This window comes from Eptatretus burgeri, chromosome 1 (assembly GCF_056783735.1).
Source record: "Eptatretus burgeri isolate ZD-2024b chromosome 1, Ebu_testis_v1, whole genome shotgun sequence".
Classification (NCBI taxonomy): Eukaryota; Metazoa; Chordata; class Myxini; order Myxiniformes; family Myxinidae; genus Eptatretus; species Eptatretus burgeri.
Window position 1 is genome coordinate 20,539,988 of NC_140961.1, and position 22,500 is coordinate 20,562,487.

Sequence of the window (22,500 nt, forward strand, 5' to 3'; positions counted from 1 at the left end):
TTCCCACTTAGTAAATGTTCACATAAATCCTGTTTCACTTTGTCGGAGTTCAGGAGCAATCCCACTCAGGATACTTTGTTTGTCCTTAAGAAGTTTCGATGTTCTCAGAGTCTGGGTTTCAGAATTAGCCGGAGGGGGTTGGAGGGGGCGGGGCCTGCATACACGGTGCGGGCTTTCCCACAGTCCCTTGGAGTTTCCAAGCGAGTAGGGTCGTTCCCTCCAAACAGCTGATAAACCGAGGGGTTGGCGTTAGATTCTGGAAAGTTCGGTGAAACTTTCCCTTAAAATGAACTTCTCTATTTGGAATCCACCAAATCCTCCTTTGATAGGAAACATGACAGATGAACTTTTACAGGGTTTTCAATTTAATAGATAAATAATTGGCTTCGGTTGTAACACCCAGGGATTTTTTTTTTTAAATCGCAAACTCCAGGGAAGTCGACTTGAAAAGGGATGGAATGTTTGACTGACATCACATCGGAGCGTCGTTTCAATGCAAAGAAGGCATTTTCCGGCTGTATTTTGATGTAATGTGACAGTTCCCCCCCCCCCCCATTAAAGAAAAATAAACTTCCCAGTTGGAATGCCACTTCGGTCTGACATCATCAATTCACGAAGCTCTGTAATCGGCGCTAAGACCGATTAAATCGGGAGACCGATTGAATTACTCGAGCGGTTTTTAGGGAGGAGCGTGTGGGGGCGGGAATATGACGTCACAAGGATTTAATGCCAAACAAGGTGAGATGACGCTCAAGCTCTGCCTTTATAACCGAGCTGCAGGAAGTCATTGAGTATTTCGATTGAGACCGAGACCTCGCGAGGTTCTCCTTGGCGTGCGTCACCATTCACCGGAGTCCGCAACGATCAACCCGAAACGACACCACGGCGCATGGCCCCGTGAGCTCGTGCGCTTCACCTGCAGTGATGGTGGTCATGGAGACCTGCGACGGGTCGAGGAGAGCCCTGACCCTACTTGGTGCACTCGAGTGTGATTCGCTCCATGCGCTCCTGCGAGAATCGAACGAGAACGGCGAGCGGTGCAGAGAGCATGACAGAGACTCGGCCGTGCTGGGCAGGTGTCTCCTACTCGACTGTCGTTCCTTCCTGGCGTTCAGCTCTTCGCATATCCGTGGCTCGCTCAACGTGCATTCGAACCCCATTCTGCTGCGGCGTCGGGTGCGCAGGCACCACGGCCCGGGTCCCGGCTTGCTACCCCTTTCTCAGCTCGTACCCAGCGCCGACGCTCGGGCGAGGCTCCAGGCAGGACTTTACTCGGCTCTGGTGCTGCTGGACGAGAGGAGTCGAGACGTCGGGACACTGCGGCCGGACTGCACGCTGGCCATTGCGGCCGCGTCCCTGGTGGGCCAGTCGCACGGGATACCTGTGTACCTTCTCAAAGGTTAGCGCATGACCATATTGTATGTGATCGTGTTTATAATAATTTATCAATAATAATAATAATAATAATAATAATAATATAAACCACACCCAGTAAGCAGATAAATTGTTTGATTGGATGGACGTGGTGTTAATAGAGCACAAGTAGGATGGGCCAAATGTCCTCCTTTCATATTAAATAATTCCAAAATCATTGTATATTTTGTTGTGTTGCTCTTGTCCTGAGATGTCCCTTCGATGTCTTTAAAGAGGTTTCAGAGTGGAATGTCATTCCAGCTGAGCAACCTTCATCTTTTTTTGCCTTTGTCATAGACTATCCCTCTATTTCCTCCTTTTGTTTCTCAGGTGGTTACGAGTTGTTTTGCCAAGAATTCCCAGAGCTGTGCATCAATTCCAGTTCTAATTTATCCACCACGTGCAAGGCGTCGACACGTCTCACGACGACCGGAAAAGGCGAACAGGTAAAGACCCTCCGCTATTACCTGCCGAACACACGGGATTGTCCAGCTCAATAATCCCTGAACCCCAGCATTTCATCCCACGATGAAACTGTCTTGTGGAATTGAAATATGTAATCTTCCCTAAATGGCAATGCTTAGGTCACCATTGGTAATGCTTCCGTCACCATCAGTAGTGTGGTACTATTGCCCTTGACTAATCTTGGTTAGATCCGGGAGACCGTGTGTGTGTGTGTGTGTGTGTGTGTGTGTGTGTGTGTGTGTGTGTGTGTGTGTGTGTGTGTGTGTGTGTGTGTGTGTGTGTGTGTGTGTGTGTGTGTGTGTGTGTGTGTGTGTGTGTGTGTGTGTGTGTGTGTGTGTGTGTGTGTGTGTGTGTGTGTGTGTGTCGCTCCGGACACCACAAGATGCGTAGACATGGCGTAGGCCACATCTGATGACTCCTAGTTCTGGTGCTGTGGGTTGTAGGCAGTGGACATTCTGTTCTGTGCCACGTCTGCCAGCCTGTTCCAAATTTAGGGGCCTTTACCTTGTACGCCTTGTGACTCGTACGCTTTCCACCTTTTATATGATTGCAATAATTGTTTATTTATTTATTTCATCTGAAGTCCCTTGAAATGTCCTTTGTTAACCTCCACCATCGAAGATGGATGGAGGTTACTGTTTTCACCCCTTTCTGTTTGTTTGTTTGTTTGTTTGTGAACATTATTACGGAAAAACTCGACGGATTTCGACGAACCTTGGTGGGGGGGGAGGGGGGTTAGGTCTGGTCCAAGGATCATGCCATTAGATTTTGGACTTGGTTCAAAATCCAATATGGCCGCTATGGCGGCCAATTTGAAAAATTATTTAAATTTTTTTTTTTTTGCATTTCTACATGTTTTAAGTGATTTCCAAATTCCCCCCCCCCCCAAAAAAAAAATTTTCATCTTTTTGTTCAACAAAATTTCTTTCTTTTTTTGCATTTCTACATGTTTTCAGTGATTTCCAACAAAAAAAAAACATGCTAAAATTATAATTGCGGCTGATTTTGGAACTTCAGGTGGATATACCCACGTAAAATCAATTTCTGTCTCAAGGAATCTAGTTATGACGAATGAATTGAGTATGTAAAAGTTAAAAGTAAAAGGGAAAGTTGCAAACTATAACTCTGTGAGCACTGTTGACGTTAAATTGAATGAATAGGATATCAGGTTCACTTGAGTGACCGAGCAGTATTGGCGGCGGAGGTTTTGCACTCTACCGAGTGCTCCCCCTCTAGTTTTAGATGTGAACTCGGGTGTTCTCTTACAGGGTGGACCGGTCGAGATCTTGCCTTTTCTCTACCTGGGGAATGCAATGCACGCGGCCCGGCGCGAAGCACTCGACTCGCTTGGAATCACTGCGCTGTTAAACGTCTCCTCTGACCTTCCCAACCACTTTGAGGGTCTTTTCACTTACAAGTCTATTCCCGTGGAAGACAATCAGAAAGCTGACATTGGTGCCTGGTTTTTGGAAGCCATCGACTTCATTGGTGAGTTAATATTTTTATTAGTTATCATGCTCTGAGTAATTCATGCATCACTCATGGGACGAGCATGGACATTTGGAGACATTGGTGTACTTTTTCCCTGAATTGCAATGGCATTGTATAACCGTGGACAAATTGGTGTGATCCATGGGATTTTAACCTGAGATTCCAATGTCGTAAGCTAAGTACTGCGATGGTTGCACGAATCAGTCCAACAAAATGTTCAGATGTTGAAGGAAAGAAGGAAATGATATTTGGGATATTTAGAGTCAAAAGCTAAAACGGTGCTGAAGAAGAAAAAGTATTTCTACTTTGGAGCATCATCCATCCCAAGCTCGGCTGAACAAAAACATTTGACTCGGGGTAGTTTGAATGCGGTTCTGTTGGTATCAGTTGTTCGAGTAATATACGTGATGCTTTGAAGCTGAGTCACCATGCTTTCACGGGTTTTGACCTGCTATGCCACGTGAGCTTGAGGGGTAGGTGTGGTCATGTGAACCTGCTAGTGAGTATGCACATTGTTAGTCCCGCACATCTATTAACGGACAGATGGACATTTTTGACCGTGGTACTTTCCCAACACAGTCATGACCCTGACAGTCTTCGACAGATCAAAGGAGGGGGAAGAATTTGTTCCTTGATATAGTCAGCGACAACGGCATGCCTAACCGATCCATCAGGCCGTGGCCGGGTTGCACACGTATTAAACCGCTGATGCTTTGAAGGCCCCGAGCTATATGCGCAGTCTTACGACTGATTACTGTTTGTGGAATGTCACGATGAGGCTTGGCATTTCTGAGGTCTGTGGTTGCTTATTTCACCCACCCACTTGTTTTCGCCTTTTTCCGTAGGGTTTAGGATAGCCCCAGTGGTATATGCAACTCTCCTTGAGCTGAGGGTTTTGAGTTCAACTCGATTAAATCATGTTGATATTTATTTATTTGTGAGTAGTACTCGTGATACACATCCTGTTAAGTTTTGATAACGAAAGCTTCGGTGCCGTGCTCTGTGTCAAAAGGCAGTGATTTTGCTTTTGTTCAGGTTTTCAAACCTTTACCTGTAACCTGCATGTTTACTACTTTCTTGTGAACACGTTCCCTTTCTCGAAATATCCATAGACTTCACCATCTTGGTGATCCTCAACATTTGGTGGTTTTCCAATATCTGTGGCATGCTTTTTTGGTGTAACCTTGTGCTCAGTAATGATTATCTTGGCATTGGCCTACTTTACAGAAAGGAACCTCCTGATTTTGAAGTACGACCTAACAAAAACACAACCAGGATTGTTGGGTGGAAAAACCTTGCTAACCAATTTCCCCATCTCTCCATCCAACATCCATGCCCCGCTTCATTTGCAGACTCTGTGCGCCAGAGTGGTGGACGCGTGTTTGTGCACTGCCATGCTGGAATCTCACGTTCTGCCACAATCTGCCTCGCATACCTCATGAAAACGCAGAGTTTGCGTCTCGATGAGGCTTTCGACTACATCCGGGAACGACGGAGCGTCATTTCTCCCAACTTTAACTTCCTGGGACAGCTGCAAAGCTTCGAGGCTCAGATCCTGTCTCCTGACTCATCCCGGTCTCAGCCGGAAGTCTTGCCGCCCACAGACATCCCCACAGAATAGCTCCTCGTATTTCGCCCTTTCATCGGCTCTTGGGTTTGAGGCACGGCAGCAAGCTGGCATTGTCTGTCTGTTCCTCAAGGACATCATAATTACAGATGTGGTTTACGGTGGGACTTAATAAGCGAAACCTGTGGACAAAAGTTTGAGAAAAGAGCATTTTGTTTTTTTTCTCAGTAGAATTCCATCTGCTCAATTTGGAAGCACAGTATATTTCCCAATATTTTGTGTGCAATATATTTATTATTGTATTATTACCGGTCCAGTACAAGGGCATTAATGAAAAGAATCATTTACAGCACTGTACATACTTCTTTAATCCAGATCACTGTGCATTTTCAAACTTGCAATACTTCATGGTGGCCAATGTTTTCCTATCATGAAACTGAACCGGGTAAGATTCCTTACGTCCTGGTCTTTATCAATCGATTATTAACTGTCTCCATCATGCGAGACTTGCGTCACCTGGGCCTCCTCGTGTGGGTGAGGAAGGGGGAGGGTTGTTGAGCCATGTTCCATCCACCAACATGCAAGCATAAAGGTGTGATGGGTTCGTTCGTTTTGACCTTGTGCTGATGTGTGACTCGACTGAAGATGGTGCAATCTACTGAGCTTCTCCAAGTTCCAACAACTATCTTCTGACTAAAGCAGGAGGAGTTTCTGAGTTGCGATCGATTTAACCGGACTATTGAATACCAATCCATCAGGCACTGATATTATTTTTTGTTCATTTCACTGTAGATTCAACTTTTTGTCTATTTCGTCTTTTTTCACCAAAATGGAAGTTCTTGTCGCTTACTATGTTCCAATCAAATTACTCAATGGATAAGGTACCAGCATATAGCAATAATGTTTTGCTACCATACCTCTTTCTGAAGTTGCTGTTTTGACCTGTTTGTTGCTGTCTTGTGATTTGATTTCTCAGGTTTCATCGGCAAGTCCTGGTTGGTGGTTGGCTCTTTATAAGGCCTGCGGTGATAGGTCGAAAAGATCTCGGTGCCTATTTGTTCACGATTCGATTAATCATTTTCTGATGTAAAGGTCGATTTCGTATTGGTAAAGAGCTTATCATGGGCACCGATAAACCCAGCCACCGAGGCATACTATATAGGGTCTTTTAATCACTTTCTGGAGTGTCATGTACTCACTCGCAATTGCCTGGCTTAATCAGGATCAGAACTTGTGAGTTTTGTCTATGTTCGACCAACAACAGATGGCGAACCAGCTTCCTCCTGATGCCTGCCAGATATTGGGGGTCCTGGCCACCACAAATGATGCATTCAAAGCAGTCTTTCGACCAGAAACGTCCTGTCGTATGAGTTTCCTATCCGGCTGTCTTTACGTAATGTGTCATTTTTTAAAAGGGATTCACTTGAACCGCTGTTTCTTAGCGCATTTGATATACTTGAAGGTTTACAGAACTTGTCTGTACTTGTACGCATTGCTCTTCTGATTTTGATGTGTTATGTGTGAAGAACACGCACTCTTCAATAAACCATGGTGGAAGGAAAATTTGAACCACATTGCCTTTCTCTGTAAGCTTAACGTGATCCGTGGGTTACTTGTACTACACAGAGCAATCAGTGGGTGGGGCAGGGCATAGTTCGGGCTCATAGTCACGGGATGACTGGCAAGTTGATTTAATAAAATGAAATAGATGCAAAACATGACTTTATAGGTACAAGTATGTTGTAAGTCTCATGGTGGAATTAGATTCACTGTAGGGGTTTCTGAAGCATATTTATAACATGCTTACATTAGAGGTGTCTCAGAATATATATATATATATATGACTTATCGTGAAAGAAGCACACACACAGGTCATGTGACGCAAAAATGCCAGCTGATGAGTTCAGTTTGTCACGACATACAAGTGGCAGTTTCAACCGGATTTTGATCAGTGGGAATTCAGAAACACACACAGCGACAGCTTGATATGTGAAAGTGTGATGCACATCAACCGATTAGGAATATTTCCACTCAGTGTGGTTTCAAAATAAAGGATAAAAACTCCAAGCAGTATAAATGAAAATTTCAGGTGGATCGATCGTGGCGGGATCTCACGGGACGGCGCATGAAGCGAGCATCACTCGAGGGATGCCTTCATGTCCAAAAGGTCATTTAATGTTCCCTTTCCGACCCACGCTCGGCCCTTATATTTGACAAGGAAAAAACAAAGTTAAAACATAGAGGGATGAAATTTCAAAAAAAAAAACAACCAAACAAAAAAGGAATGACAGCACATTAGGATACCACAATACGACACCACAATCCTCTTATGGATTACCATCACGACATCGTTAGACATTTTACTTTTGTTGTGTGATTGTGATGGATGAAGAAGAATGAAGAAATAGAATAACAATGAAGAATGGCACCACATTACGATGCCACAATAGGAAATCACAATCCTCTTCTATTTTCGCATCACGATATTTTTTGACATTTTACCTTTGTTGTGGGATTGTGATGGAACAACGTTAAAAGATGTCATGATGCTAAACCAGAATCGGATTGTGGTGTCCTATTGTGGCATTGTGATGTGGTGTCATTCCTACCTTGTTTGATTGTTCTTTGGAGATTTCAACCCTTTATGTTTTTACATTTTTAAAAAATGTTTTCTTTTCTTGTTTCTGCAATTTCTCAAGTAATAAAATGCTTTATGTTTCATGTATTTTGTTATTTTGGTATATAATAAATCCATGTATGTAATTAAATTTGGCTTATGGTGCATTCTACCCCAAGTCCTCCTCCTCAATTCTCGCTTTTGGTTCAGTCCGGTATGTGGATTACCATATTTGTGAAATGATGCGATTATATATCGTTTTAAAAAAAAAGTAATAAGATGCTTAATGTTATATATATATATACTTTGTTACTTCGATATGGATTAAATCCATCTATGTTATGAAATTGTTTTTATACTAAATTTAGTTGATTTGGGGGATGGTTTGGATATGCATTGCTTTTGCAATGGTACTGTCCATATTACCCCCTCACACGATCCTGGCCTGGTTCAATTTATTTTCCAAATAAAACGATTAATGTTTTTTTTTTAATTAATTTTAAAATTATACTTTAAAAAATTTGGGTTGTGTGCACTAGCCCAGAGACAAAGGAACTTCCTCATGTTGGAATCACCATCATGGCTTCAGCATTTATTGAGGTAGGTTGGCCTACAGTTTTATATTGTTTTTAGAGGGCGAGAAGCAGAAGAAGAACAAATTGGTATTTTAGTGATCTCTCATTATGGTACTTTAGCGATGTATTCTGGTATCTTTGTAAGTTTTGGGAGTTCAGAAAATGCTGAAGAATAAAAGTTATGGCATTTAAATGCTTATGACTTCACGCTATAGTAGTTTATGAGTGTATCATTGTACACACATTTGAATAAGCAGCCATTATTTTCCCCAAATCATCCCTCCATACAGAGTACCACCCTATTCCATAATACAGGTCATTATCGATCACTGTCACATCAGGTGTGTTTAATCATTCAAAGGACCATTCAGTAGAGGCCAAAGTGGGGTCTATCTGGATCTGGTTGTAAACGAGAAATTGTTTTCATGGCACGTTGACGAGGAAAGACTTGATGATCCATGACGTAACACAATCACAAGTCGCTGATTTCAATGTGGGAGGTTTGAAATCTCTCTTCGATCTTCTTCTCCACTCCTTCTACCACATCTTCTTCTTCTTATATTCCTCTCTTTTTCTCATATTATATAACAAGTAATAAAAACTTTTTTTTAAAATGCAAAATGTTGCTGGGATGTTTCTCCAAAAAGTATGTAAACATGGTCGGGATGGTCACAAGAAATGATGATGTGAGACTATCCCTACATCTTTCTTTAAATGATGGTTGTCCCGATAAAAGACTAAGTTATATCGAACACACACACACACACAGTCCTGTGCCGGGACAAGCATTATATCCAAAGAAATATGGTTTCACATAATCATTTATTGTGACCATCCCTACGTTGTTTACATACATTTGAGAAGCATCCCAACATCCTTTTACATTAAAAAAAAAGAAATTTGTTTGTTTATTTACTTTTCTGGAAATATCTGTATGTATATATGTACATATGTATACGGTACAGTATATACATACTTTTTAGACGATCTAACATTCTATATAGTACGTACTTCAAAGAAATATGTGTGGGTGGTTGTCACCGACTTCCTGATAATATTCCACCGTCAACCACACCCATTTCCGTCTGATTGGGCAAATGTGTCTAGCAGCCCCCCCACCCCCCCAATCAATCAGGCTGATTGACAGTTGTAGTCCCGCCCACCCCTCTGATCCTTTCCCATCCATTCACAAAGGTATGCCGTTTTGTGTACTTTCCGTGCAATCCTTTCAAGCTATTAAAATTACAATAGCAAACGATGCTGCACCAAGTAAAGCTCTGTCCGATGGTACCGGAATCATTGCCATTGAGAGAGGCAGCTCGGAAATATGCCGGATGATGATAATCATTATGATTGATTATTATTAATGAGAAGAACAATTGCTGGTTTTGACCGATCTCAGATTTTTTGCTTATTTTGCTTTTTCCATGGCCTGGAGTATTGAAAAGTGATCCCTGCCTGGACAATCAGCTAAACAGACCAGGTGGGCTCTCATATGGAGCCCAAGCAACTTTTTAGAGAAGATTCTCCAACTTTAGTTTTGTATGTAGCGGATGGGACCAATGTCTTTTTTCTGTGCTATCCCAACAGAGAGAGTGCTAGCACACTCTCTAATACACACACACAGTCACACATAAATAAAACAAGTTGCCGTTACTTGAGTTAATGTCACTCCGATAACACCCCTTGTTTTTGTACAGTGACACGACCAGCAGGAATTTTGATGCAGAGGCCATTAGGCCCATCAAGCCTGCACAATGGCTGCCAATCCACTCAATCCTTTTAAATGCTGAGCATCAAGCAAGAAAGCAAGCACATACCATTTTTAAAGTCTTCAGTATGACTCATTTGGGGTTTGAACCACTGACCTCCCAGATTACGAACTTATTGCTCTTACCATTACACCACATTCACTTATGAATTCAAATGTTTCCTTGATATTTAGATATGTATTAAACTCGTTAATTATAATTTCACATGTTAACCTTGTAAATAAGAAAGCCAAATGTTTATTTTGGACTGCAATCAAAAACTGCCAGGGATTGCAATCTGTCATCTCACAAAATTATTCAAGGGCCTCCATGTCCACAGTACCTTATATTGATTCCATCTCAGAATATTTTCACAAAATCCCACTTTCCCTCGTGCACCGGTTTATCCCATCCCACCTGCGGTTATGCTATCCATCATCGACTAGACTCCAATTGATGATGCTGAGCATCGGGATATAATAAGATAAGGAAAGACCGCTCGGGATCGGGAGGCTCTCGTCACGAGAGTCTTGATCCTGGCACACTGAATCCCCTGGAAACCCAGTTCCCTTCAAACGGGTTGTCTTCTCAACACGGAAGGCTGTCCCGACAAAGGGCTAAGTTCACTCGGTAGGTGCTCACTACGAGACAAGCCAGAAAACATCACCTTACAAGTCTCAAAGAAGAACTCTCCAAACCAGTCTACTTCATCAAAGTTAAAAGCTCTTCCACGAGCCGAGACGATGTATTTTTTATTTTTTTTAAACAGTCATCATGGCATATTTGGAGCATGTTCAGGTCCGTCTCTGGAGCACACTCGCCCTGCATCCCATCCCTCACCTCAAACAGCATCACCGAAAAGACAAGGCAGAATGTCTCAATTCAATGTTTACCTCCAAATGGACATGTTTGGTGAAGCAATGGTTGGAGAGCCTCAATCTCAAAGAAGAGGCAGGATCACCTCCCTGGACATACAGGCACTCGACACAGTCTCGCATCCTGCTTTGCCAAGCTCTCTGTCTGTGGTGTAGAAGGCCGCCTCCATTTATGGATTTCTGACTTGCCTCACTCACACAAATCAAGCAGTTGCCAGCAATCTGTACAGCTCTCTCCTCTCTTGTGAAGAGTGAAGTTCCCAAGGCAGTGGCTTGGGCCCAGCCTTGTTCCTCATCTACACCTCTCCAATGCTCTGGGAATCTCTGTCTTTCTTTTTGCAGATGAGTCCATATTTTGTCATATACAGTATCCCCATATCACTGAAATGTCAACAGTAGCTGCATCACTGAATGCCAACCCGGAAGTCATGATATGCTACTCTGACAGATGGAACATGTCCTTCAATCCCTGGAAAACCTCAAGGCTCACCCTGTCATGAACTCAAATATCTATTAATTCCATGGTCAGCCAATGCAAAAGGTTCAGTCTGTAGAACCAGGCCTCATGCCATCGACAATGACCTCTCCTGGCATTTTGGGTCCACCACATAGTGAAGTCAGCCTCCAAAGCCAGCTGCAAACTGGGCATCCTCAGTCATTCCAAATAATTTCTGAAAAATCAGAATTGCTCATACTCACAGCCTACAAGGCCACTGTCTGCAGTTCAATGGTGTACTGCCTCCTCCCCCCTTCCCCAAAACATGCAATATATATATATATATATATATATATATATATATATATATATATATATATATATATATATATATATTGTTGCGGTGAGGGGTATAGACACCAGCTTGTCACTCAGTGGGAATAATCCCCGGTTGTCCTCGGTAGAGCTGGACCTGGGGCCACCGCTCACAATTAACGTTGTGGTATGGTGGGTTGTTTTAAAACCACGAACGCCACCCAGTCAACCACGAGTTCCAGTGTCCGCCGTCTAATTAATTCCATTTAACTAGAGGTCACGTGGTTACCTGAGCGGGGAGCGCACCCTCGGCAAAGCACCAATATTATCTGATGAGATTTTAATTAGGGTGGCCGAGCGCTTTAACCGCTGGATTTTTTTGGTCAAATCTGTGGTAATTACCTCCCAGTCGATCTCGGTTCGAATAATGCTAGACCAATAGAAGGAAAGGACAAACACGAACAGGTTGAAAAATCGACAAATAATTTATTAATAATAAAATTAATAAATAAAAAGAACCTTTTATTTGCTGAGGTAAATAAAGAATGAATTTCAAAGCAAAATCAATCAAAATGCCAGGAAAGAGACAAAGAGCAGATGCTTATCGGGGGTTGACTTACAGCTAAACACAGATAAGGGGACCCAGCAGATCATTCAGGGGGAGGGGAGGGGGAGAATCGTCTCGCTCACCAGAAAGTCTTCCGTGAAGTGAAAACGTCCTGAAAATGCGTGCGTGCGTGTCACATCCGTCGCCAGCACCCATCTTTGCCGTGCATCCTCTCGCGGGGCAGCCTTGAACGCCAGTTGAAGTCTGGAGGGCACCGAGATCGTCCGTTGTGGGTTTAGACCCTGGTGTTGTTGGTGATCGACCCGTGCCCCACTTGTTGGCGGCGCTGCTCACACCCACACGCGTACCACACGCTCGCTTGTTGAAGCACTGGGAAGGACAATTGTCTTGTCGGTGCTGGTCAGACACCCGCTTCTTGGTCGCTTCTCTCACCCTTTGCTTTTTCCTCGCTCCTTTCGCTTTTCCTCTCCTCACTGAACGTCCCTCTTTTGTCATTTTTTTATATCTCAGAACGTCTCTCCTCACAGAAGGTCTCTCCTCACAGAATGTCCCTCCTTACAGAACATCTCTCCCTCTCAGAACGTCCCTCTTTTGCTCGTTTTATATTACAGAACGTCTCTCCTCACAGAACGTCTCTCCTCATGCTTTCTCTCACTCGTTTTTTATATCCCCGGGCCGTCTCCATGGGGTGCTGTCCGCCCCAAGCTCACCTTGCCACACCGGGGAATGGTTACCATGACAACCCGTGCGCTCTCAAAAAAGGCAGGCATCGGAGCTCACAAAAGAAATGTTGCTGAGGAAAAATGAGGGCGGGCTTCAGAGCTCGTGAAAGAAATGTTGCCGAGGAAAAACGAGGGCGGGCTTCAGAGCTCATGAAAGAAATGTGTGTAAACGTGCCTGTCGTAAAGAAAAAAGCTTCCCATAAGAGAGGGGATCTATCCTTTACCCTTCTCAACACATCACATTTAAGATCACATTAGACATGGGGATGGGGCTAATCTGAACATGCATTTTAGGAAATAACTGTCTGAGGACCTGGATGTGTACATGCATTCATCAGACCGGATTCTAAAATCTGTAACACTATATATGTATATTGTGTTATGGTTGTGGGGGTAGATGGAGGAATTTAATAGAGAAGTTAGGATTGAACAGAGTTGTTTGGTCCGTGGGCATGTAGGAGACATCTCGATGTAATTAAGTAGGGAAACTGTGAGCTTAAGTGTTACGTGTCACCACACGGGGGGTTATGCAGTGTTAATTAGATAGGGATTAAGAATAAGTTCCCACAGTATGTGATTGCCCCCCTGTAACCTGTTCCTACGTTTTTGCATCTACAGGCAAGCCAAACGTGCTGAGCAGGCAGAAGCCCCACCTCCAAGGATGACGTATGGCGAAATCATGCCCCCGAGGCTGATGATTGATGGGCGTGAAGTCAGAAAATAACCAAACGTGTCGAGTGGGTGGAGGCCACGCCTTCCTGGGTATCGTGCGAGCAAGCCACGCCCCGGAGGAGGAGACGGGGGTTTGGGGTGAAGTGAGTCAGAGTTGAGAGATCAGGAGGGATGCATGCGGTCGAGAGAGAATGTAGCTAGGAGATGGCATGTAAGAACAGCTTTACGGCTGGCTTTCCTTCGACGCATGAAGAAGACGTCACGATTTTCGCATTTGTGCTGAGGCGACTTGGCTCGCATATTGAGCAAGACGTTGGCCATCGACTCTTGGCTGTTCACGTGGACCGGGCCTGGAGGCCTCGTGTGTATGTCACCAAAGGGGATGGCACCATTCTGCAAAGAATGTATCAGCAGGCGCGATAGATGAAGCAGCTGCATGGGCTCTCTGGGCCTTGGTGTTGAATACCGCTCAAGAATTGCCTGACAAATGTTCCCGTTGTGAGAGAGAAACTTGGTGCCATTTTGCAAGCGTCGAAATGTGCAAATACAAGCGCCTCGATTCCAAGTTCCACAAACACCATCTCTAGGCCAAGCTAAGTGCCAGAATAAAGGGTGGATTTGCTTTGATTTGCTTTTGTTTGGTTTTCCCCTTGTCTGTATTTACGGCTGTGTGTAGAGGCGCCTCAACTTAGACTTTAATTCACGTCACCTTTTGTTATATTCTGATTTTTGTCCTTTGTAAATATTTGTCCATTTTCATTAAATGTATTCATTTTAAGTGGCTGTCAGTGCATTTGATGTGGGGTTCGAGTATAAACTCCCCTGTGCTGTGCATCCATTTCTGTGCCCCCATCGTACTGCCATTGCCCCCATGCCATTCCCACGCACATGATAATCTCCGAGGGTCAAAGTGTCTGCCTCCTAATAAGATAAGGAAAAACCGCTCAACCGTCCGGGCTGGCAGTGTTAACCGCACATCACCACAAATTGGGTCGGGGGGGATTAACCTGGACCGCCAGCATAGTGACTAAATAAATAAATATATATATATATATATATATATATATATATATATATATATATATATATACATACATACATACACCGGGCGTAGTGGCATGCGCCTGTAATTTGGCTACTCGGAGGCTTGGGTTGGAGGATCGCTTGAGGACGGGTGCTCTGCGCTGGGCCGCGCTATGAGAGGGTGTAGGGCAGCCCAGAATCATGGCGAAACCCAATCCTTATTCCCTGTGTCGTAAGAGGCGACCAGGGTTGCGTCAGGAAGGGCATCCGGCGTAAAACCTGTGCCAAATCAGTATGCGGATCATAATGGATGATCCGCTGTGGCGACCCCTAACGGGAGCAGCCGAAAGAACAACACACAACATACACACACACATATATATATATATATATATATATATATATATATATATATATATATATATATATATATATATATATATATATACATACATACATATACATACACATACACACACAGATATATAGATTATTTATGTGTGTGTGTGTGTGTGTGTGTGTGTGTGTGTGTGTGTGTGTGTGTGTGTGTGTGTGTGTGTGTGTGTGTGTGTGTGTGTGTGTGTGTGTGTATACACATATATACATACACACACACAAATATATATAGAAATTGTTGCGGTTCTCGAAACCACATGCATCCATCAGACAGTGGTCCCAAGACAGTTATTCCATTAATATACGTAGAGATAGTCCCTTTTCTTTTGTCTAGCGGGACAACTAGGGAGTGCGTTGCAATTATCTCATAGCTAGGCTTGCTTATATCATTTTTTCTTCATTTCGTCCCAACTGTTCTTTTTGTCTGATTATTCCTGAGGTAAATCTGAGCCACATGCACCTTCGCTGTGAGGTGTGTGTGTGTGTGTGTGTGTGTGTGTGTGTGTGTGTGTGTGTGTGTGTGTGTGTGTGTGTGTGTGTGTGTGTGTGTGTGTGTGTGTGTGTGTGTGTGTGTGTGTGTGTGTGTGTGTGTGTGTGTGTGTGTGTGTGCGCGCGCTGGCGCCTGTCTGTTTTAGTAAGACTGCAGAAGATCGTTATTGTTATTACAGCACGGCGACATCGCGCTGTTATATAATTGGCTATTCTGTCCTGTGTTTTCTGTCACACTTATTATTATTATCATTATTGTTATTATTTTCGAGTTAAGTCCGCTCTGTGTCTGCTTTTGTAAGTTGCTTGTTTATTTGCTGCACCACACCTCCCCCTCCCCCCCACCCTACCCCTATCTTTGCACAGCACACCCCAATAAATCTTGATCATGCCACATACCATTCCTTGCCCATTGTTAATAAATCATTATTAGGAATGTTCCCTGCTCGTTTTTGTCTTTTCTTCCATTGATCCAGCATGGTCCAAATCCTAGCTTAGCCGGGACTTTATTCCCAACAATCCCTTCCTTTTAGCTGATACGTCCTTGGCAGTGTCGCTCGGCTGCATCCTATCTGGTAAAGTGATCCGGTCCGGTAGAGTGATCCAGTTCGGACAAGGCGTACCGAGGGCGTGTTCCCCGGTAATTAAATGACGTGCTTAATTAGGTAACCCGATTAACCCATAGACGGGAGGACCCTAGGTCACACGGTTGAGGTATTGGCGTCCACAGTCGGTTAAGCGACCCGCCACGTCACGGAATTATCCGTGTGCGATGGCCTTCAATTCCGGGGAGTCTGGTGGGAGCCGAGATAGCTTCCCCCACCTAGTGGTCTTCTCACCCGACACCCGGCCTGCAACAATATATATATATATATATATATATATATATATATATATATATATATATATATATACATATATATATATATATATACATATATACATATATATACATATATACATATATATATATATACCTATATACATATATATATATATATATATATATATATACACACATATATATATATATACCTATATACATATATATATATATATAGTGTTGTGGTTACCAGATTCGCAAACCACCATTCAGGTCCCTTAGGTGAGGTATCTCGGTAAGTGCATGTGTAGTTAGGCCCAAACCCGTTGTCTAGTGGGAATACATGTCATTTATACGTGCTGCGACTCTTTAGGATAGCCGTTTTTCTTTTACTATCTTTATTTTGGACCAATCGCCACCATCACAACCACAACAACAACCACCAACCACAACGCCGCTTCACCACAACCGCCATGACCTTTACCGTCGCAACTCGCCACCATCGCATCACCGTCATCTCGCGCCACTCATGGGCACCGATGCTGGACTCGTGTAGGGCGCACGTTGAACAGCGTGTACAAAATCACGGATTTTCTGCTTCAAAAACGGATCCAAAACGACACACGCCCACTTTTTGCCGTCCAATCGGTGAGCGAGGGGCGAATTGGCCCCGCCCCCAGGGCGATCGATATATGCAAATTTGTGGATCAAAAAGCCTTCACGCCCACTTTTTCTCGGGCCAATGGGGAGCGGGGTGAAAGGTCAAAGGGAGGGGGTCAAAGGCGAAGTTACGGGGGGATAAAAAGGACGGTGTTCGTCAGTCAAAGGAGTCGTAAAAGTCGGAGCGAAAGAGTCAGCAGAACGGAGGCGAAGGAGTCGGAACGAGGCGAAGGAGTCGGAACAGAGAGTCAAGACTTCGCGGGCGGTGGAGCTGCTCGTCGAGTGCGTTGAAGTCGGAACGGAGGGGACGAGCTGTGGAGAGGCGGCGAGTCGGACGAAGGGTGCTCGCGTCGTGCAAGGAGCTGCGCGCCCGAGGGAGGCCGGCAGCGCGACCTGGCCGAGGTGGAGACGCTCGTCGCATATAATAAAGATCCTCTATACCCCGAGCATCAGCAACCCCCTCCTGTTTTCCCCCCGCGCTGAGATAGTGCGACCAAGGGGGCCCCGTTCCCACCCCCCTGCCAGGCACTGTCCACGAGGCCCGCGGGTTGCGGGGCCATCGCCGCTCCGCGTCTCATCACCAGACGGGTAGGCCCGACCAGGTCTCGGCCCCAGGCCTACCTCATTCTTGAGGGTATTTCTTTTCCTTGGTTTTGGGTATGTGTTGTCGGCGCCGTCTGTGAAGTAGAATTGTATAAGTGTTGCCGTGTGCTCGGTAGTCGGTATTAGCTCTGCACTGTGTTTTCACTTTTATGTTTGCTTTTTGTGTAAATGGAATTGTGTTTTCTTTTTTTGTGTGCATTTGGTGGAATTGTATTTGTGTGCTTCCCGTGTGCCGAGAATAAATGTGCTTTATTGTTGAACTGTTCTCCCGCTTCGCTTCGTCTTTTCCTCCATTGAATCCCCATCTTGCTTCACGTAAAGGGTTGGTAGTGGGCTGAATACGCCCGATAATTAATCGAACCGTCGAGGTCGACGATAACACCGCTCGGTTATTCTGATAGACGGAACGGGTCGCTTAAGTGGCCCGTGTCCGAAGTCGACCTGCGGCGAGGTGTGATCGCCTGGTCTACCCTCCGCGTGGGTACTTAGGTAGTTCGAATTTGGCGAGCAACCCTATCCCACGCGGGGGCTGATTGGCTCGATCGCGGTGAGACCGAAAGGTCCACCCGTGACTGGTTCCCGGCGTTAGTCCGAGAGGGTCACGACTGGATTGTCCGTCCGGTGGGCGACGTGCCGCGATTCGAGTTACGTGGCCGGTCGCACGCCGGCGGGCGCGAAGACCGCAACACTGGTGTCAGGTCGTGCGATACAAATTCATCGCCCTCCTCGCGGCACTGGTATTGGAGAGCGGGACAACAGGCTCTCCTGTCTCCAGCGAAATTCACGGGAATCGGTCCAGGGGTGAGAGAAGCGACCCCCGATTCCCTCCAAATTACGAGCGAGCAAATTAACCATTCACGAGAAGCAAGATGGCGTCTCAAGGCGAGCGGGAGCCGGGGGTATTAGAAATGTATATGTGTAATAATGTAGAGTCCATGGTCCAGGATGGAATCCCCGAGCAGGAAATGTTGATTGTGCAGGAACACGGACTCGCCCAACTGAACCCAGGGCCCGAGGTGAGTGCGGCAGCGGCCGCGGTGTATGACACCTTCCCCCCCCTCTCCACCAAAACCCTTCCCCAACCCTTGCCGAAACGGCTCAGCTGAGTGCATCCGACATGGCCCAGCTATGCGCCATGCTGGCGGCAATGACAGAAAAGATGGATACAAATACAAATGAAATGAAAAACGAAATGAAAGACATGAACAAGCAAATGAATGAAGTGAAAACGACGATGGATGCGAATACACAACAAATGAACGAAAAGATGGATGCGAATACACAACAAATGAACGGAATGGAAACAAACATGAAGGAGGAAATGAAAGAACTACGGGGTGAGACGCAGAACATGGGCCGATGCCTGCAGGCGGGCATGAAGGCCGTGACCAGGGAGCTGGGAATGGCGACTCCACGTGTGGGAGCAAACGAGCTGGAAGGGGGTGCAACGGCTGACAGGCCGGCGGTGGAGGCGGGTGAAAAAATAATTCAGGGGCGTGTTGGGCGAGGGTCGTGACAGAGGAATCGACGGTGACCAAAAGGGAAAAATTAAATGGGGAGACCAAAACGTGTGAGACGAGACACGAGGTGACGACAAAGGAAATAATAATAGTTGAGACACGGGAGATAGAGGGTGAATTGGACGGGGTAAGTGACGCACACACACACACGGAGGTAGTGGAGGATAAAGGGGGTGAGCTCGCGGAGCGTGTGGAGACCCAGTGCGAGCACCTGGATGGCCTCCTCCAGGAACGAGGGGAGGGAGTATGCCCCCTTGAGGCGAGTCATGACCAGGTGGGTTCGGTCGTGCTTTGCGAGGTTGAGGGGAGGAGTGCTGCGAACGGGTGCTTGGAGAGCTTGGGGGGTATAGAGGCCCCGGAGACCCTTGTGGGGACACGAATCCCCAGTGTGGTTGTCCCTGTGTGTGTGGTGCAAGGTGTGAGTGCGTCCCCGTGTGTGGAAGCGACCCCGTGTGTGAGTGGTGTGGTGGCGATGGTGCCGGAGTACGTGCTTCCCAGCACGCCGTGTGTGGATGAGGCACCGTGTGTGAGTGAGGCCGTGTGTGTGAGTGAAACGGCCTGTATGAGTGAGGCACCGCGGGCGAGTGCCCCCGCGTGTGTAAGTGGTATGGTTTGTGTGAGGAAAATGGCAAACGTGAGTGAACGGCCGTATGCAAGGGAGACCGTGTGTGTGAGAGAGCGGTATGAGAGGGAGATGTCGGTTGGCATGCGTGAGCACGCAGCCGCGTCTCCCGGTGTGAATGTGATGGAGTGGACTGTGTGCGTCGTAACACGCAGGTGTGCGTGGGTTGAATGGAGACGGAGACGGCGACATGGGAGAAACGAAAGCCGAGTAGCGGCTGTAGTTGTTTCGGGGACCGTGCCGGGTTCACCCAGCCGCGAGCACGAGGTTCGTGCTGTGCAACGCACGAGACCACCACGTGCTCGCTTGCGAGAGTGAAGTCCCGGTCCGGAAACGCCAGCGGTGGATTTGCCGATCCCGCGGACGGACAAAGTTTAGGCAGGTAAATGGATTTGGACTGGACGGGTTCTCCACGCGATCGTGTGTGTTAAGCTCCAACGGGCAAAGCACATGTGTTCGCGTGGGGAACCCCTCTAGACGTGGGGCTTGTGTTTTTTTTTATGCGCACGGTGACGTCATGGCTGCACGTGTGGTTGGAATCCGGCAGGAGGGGTATCCCGGCCGGATGATACCGTCCAAGGAGGGACGAGGAACACGTGCAGCTGCATGACGTCACGGGCAGTTGCAAGGTGCAAAGTGCGCGAGCTCTGAGTTGCCGCGCAGGTGCTGCGCATGAAAAGGAAAAAGAAAAAAAAAAAAGAAAAAAAAAAAGCAAGCCTCACTTTCGGGTACACAGGATTCCTGGGCAAGGGGTGGAAGACCCCCTTGCCTGGGCACAGGATGGAAAACTAGTTAGGGGGAAGGGTTAGCTTAGTTAGACCGACTCCATGGGGCAGGGGTAAGTCCTCATGGAGTCCGTGGAATGGATTAGGTAGAGGGTTTTAGTGAGCTTTAGGTTGGGAAATAAAATGAATTTATGATTTGGAGACAGAGACAGACTTGTGGATGTGTAGAGGGGACGTAGTTTAGCTACGTAGGTTAAAAGGAACGTGCTGTCGTTTAAGGGACGACGTGGGAGCACGAGTTAGTTAGGGGATGTAGTTAGGAGGATGGCAGAGTTCAGCGGTGTGTGTGTTGAAGAGTTGTGGGTTGTGAGGAGAGTACGTGTACATGTTGAGTGAGTGAGGCCAGCGGGTCTGTGTGTGTGGAGCGAATGGGGAATGCATGGTGCGATGAGTGATTGGGGGGAGGAGTGACTCCCGCCCAAGGGACCCCGGGGTCAGTGTAGAGTGAGTTAGCTGGGTTAGTCAAATTGAAAAATGGAGGTCGTTTTGTTGTTGGTGGGAAAGTAGGCTCGAGACCCATTTGGAGGGGTGCAGGAGCCCTGTTGACGGGCTTGGGAGCGTGGCTGCGAAAGGTGAGTATCGCTGAGTGGGTACCCCGGGCACCAGGCTAGTCGGCCGCGGTAGGCCATGGGCCCATGGGGGGCCGGGATAGAGTCGTGGGCACGGGTGCGCCTGCTTGGTGCGGGGGCCCGGAGCGCCATTGGCCGCGTGGGCAGTGTTGTGGGCACGGGTGACCCTCGGAAAGGGGCCCGGGAGGCCGGCCTGCCACGTGTGCGTTTCAGGGGAGGTGCCATGGGGGCACTCCCCGGTGTTAGGGAGCTGGTAGGCTCGGAGGCAGTGTAGTGCCCGGGGGTGCCATAGCGGGAGATTCGGCAGAGGGTCGTGCCTGCCAAAGGGAGCCACGTGTCCCAGCCAGGAGACCGTGTGAGGGCACGGAGAGAAAATTGGGGGGCGAGGCCCGAAATTGTGAGGACACCAACACAGGCGACGGGAATCTGGGTTTATAGAACCAATAGTTTAAGCGAGAGGCGCTTGTTGAAAGCCCCGGGGTAGTTTAAGAGTTAATGGTTAGGGTAGATTAGGAGATGTACCCCTCCGCACCATCCATTCCCTCGCTGTCGTTGTGGGCCGCTGGACCCACTTGGTGTTAAGATCGCCGAACTCTGGGGAGGCCATTCTGAGGCTTGAATTGGGCCTCGACACAGGACGTTAGCTCTCCCTTGTTCCCCTCCGGGAAGGGAACGTAGGGGTTGGGAGTAGGCTAGGTGACAGAATAGGTTAGCCGAACAAGGACGATAAAGGGGGTTAGGGGACGATTTATAGTGGGGAAGTAAAAATAAAAAAAACAAAAAAATTAAGGGGGCTAAATTGGTTTTTCACAAATTAAGGGAGTGGGTATGTACAGTGACAGGCAAAGGCGATAGGTTGGGAGGGAGACAGGTAGGTAGGTCCGAGCCCGCCTTCCAAGTGGCCAGCACCACCGCACTCCCTCCACCAACCTCCACTGAACGGCAAAGGCTGGCCAGCTTCATCTGCTGGCTGTGTTACTTCAAGGCCTGTGCCGGCCCACTTGATCGGCAGCTGTTGTGTTGCTGCAAGGCCTGTGCCGGCCACTTCGTCTGCAGCTGTGGTACTTCAAGGCCTGTGCCGGCCAGTTCATCTGCCCGCTATGTTTGCCTGCAGCGGCCTTCTTCTGCGGGCTGTGTTTGCCTGCTCACCTTTGCCATGCCATGCCCACTGCCCACGTTCACCAGCCCCGTTCAATTTTTGCTTTGCCCCCCCTGTTCATTTCCATGTGCGCCAGGATCCTCAAGGCAACAGTTTGCAAGCTGCAAGAACTGCCCTGTTGGCAGCTACAACACGGGCCTGCAGTGGCGGCCCGTGCACCGTGTTTGCGTTCATGCATCCATTCGTTGTGCTCATTGCGTGTGCCACTTGAGCTGGCACGGAGACTGCGTTGTGCAGCCCAAGCACCGTTGTGGTTCACTGAGTTCAGTTCAAAAGGGAAGGCCTTGGACTGCGTGTGAGCAGCCAGCCACGTTCCCTGTCACCTGCATTGTTTGAGCCAGAGACTGCATGCGGGCAGCCTGGCTCCCTGCTAACTGCTTTCTT

General features: G+C 46.9%; 2 protein-coding genes across 7 annotated transcripts in view; one reads left to right on the top strand and one right to left on the bottom strand.

The window, feature by feature from the left end:
• The window catches only part of ERGIC1 (endoplasmic reticulum-golgi intermediate compartment 1), a 135,683-nt gene that overhangs the window by 97,584 nt on the left and 15,599 nt on the right, over positions 1-22,500 (bottom strand). The window lies entirely within an intron of this gene.
• DUSP1 (dual specificity phosphatase 1) lies at positions 777-6,499 on the top strand. The gene is made up of 4 exons (XM_085874154.1): positions 777-1,399; positions 1,744-1,859; positions 3,147-3,366; positions 4,722-6,499. Exons 1-4 carry the CDS (start codon positions 925-927, stop codon positions 4,988-4,990), a joined length of 1,080 nt encoding a protein of 359 aa, XP_085730280.1. The 5' UTR covers positions 777-924; the 3' UTR covers positions 4,991-6,499.

Excerpts from the sequence above, each read along its gene's own strand:
- DUSP1 (XM_085874154.1), top strand. The coding sequence starts at position 925 with ATGGTGGTCATGGAGACCTGCGACGGGTCGAGGAGAGCCCTGACCCTA. Across the intron at positions 1,860-3,146 it reads CGACCGGAAAAGGCGAACAG|GGTGGACCGGTCGAGATCTT; the intron begins GTAAAGACCCTC and ends GTTCTCTTACAG. Across the intron at positions 3,367-4,721 it reads GGAAGCCATCGACTTCATTG|ACTCTGTGCGCCAGAGTGGT; the intron begins GTGAGTTAATAT and ends CTTCATTTGCAG.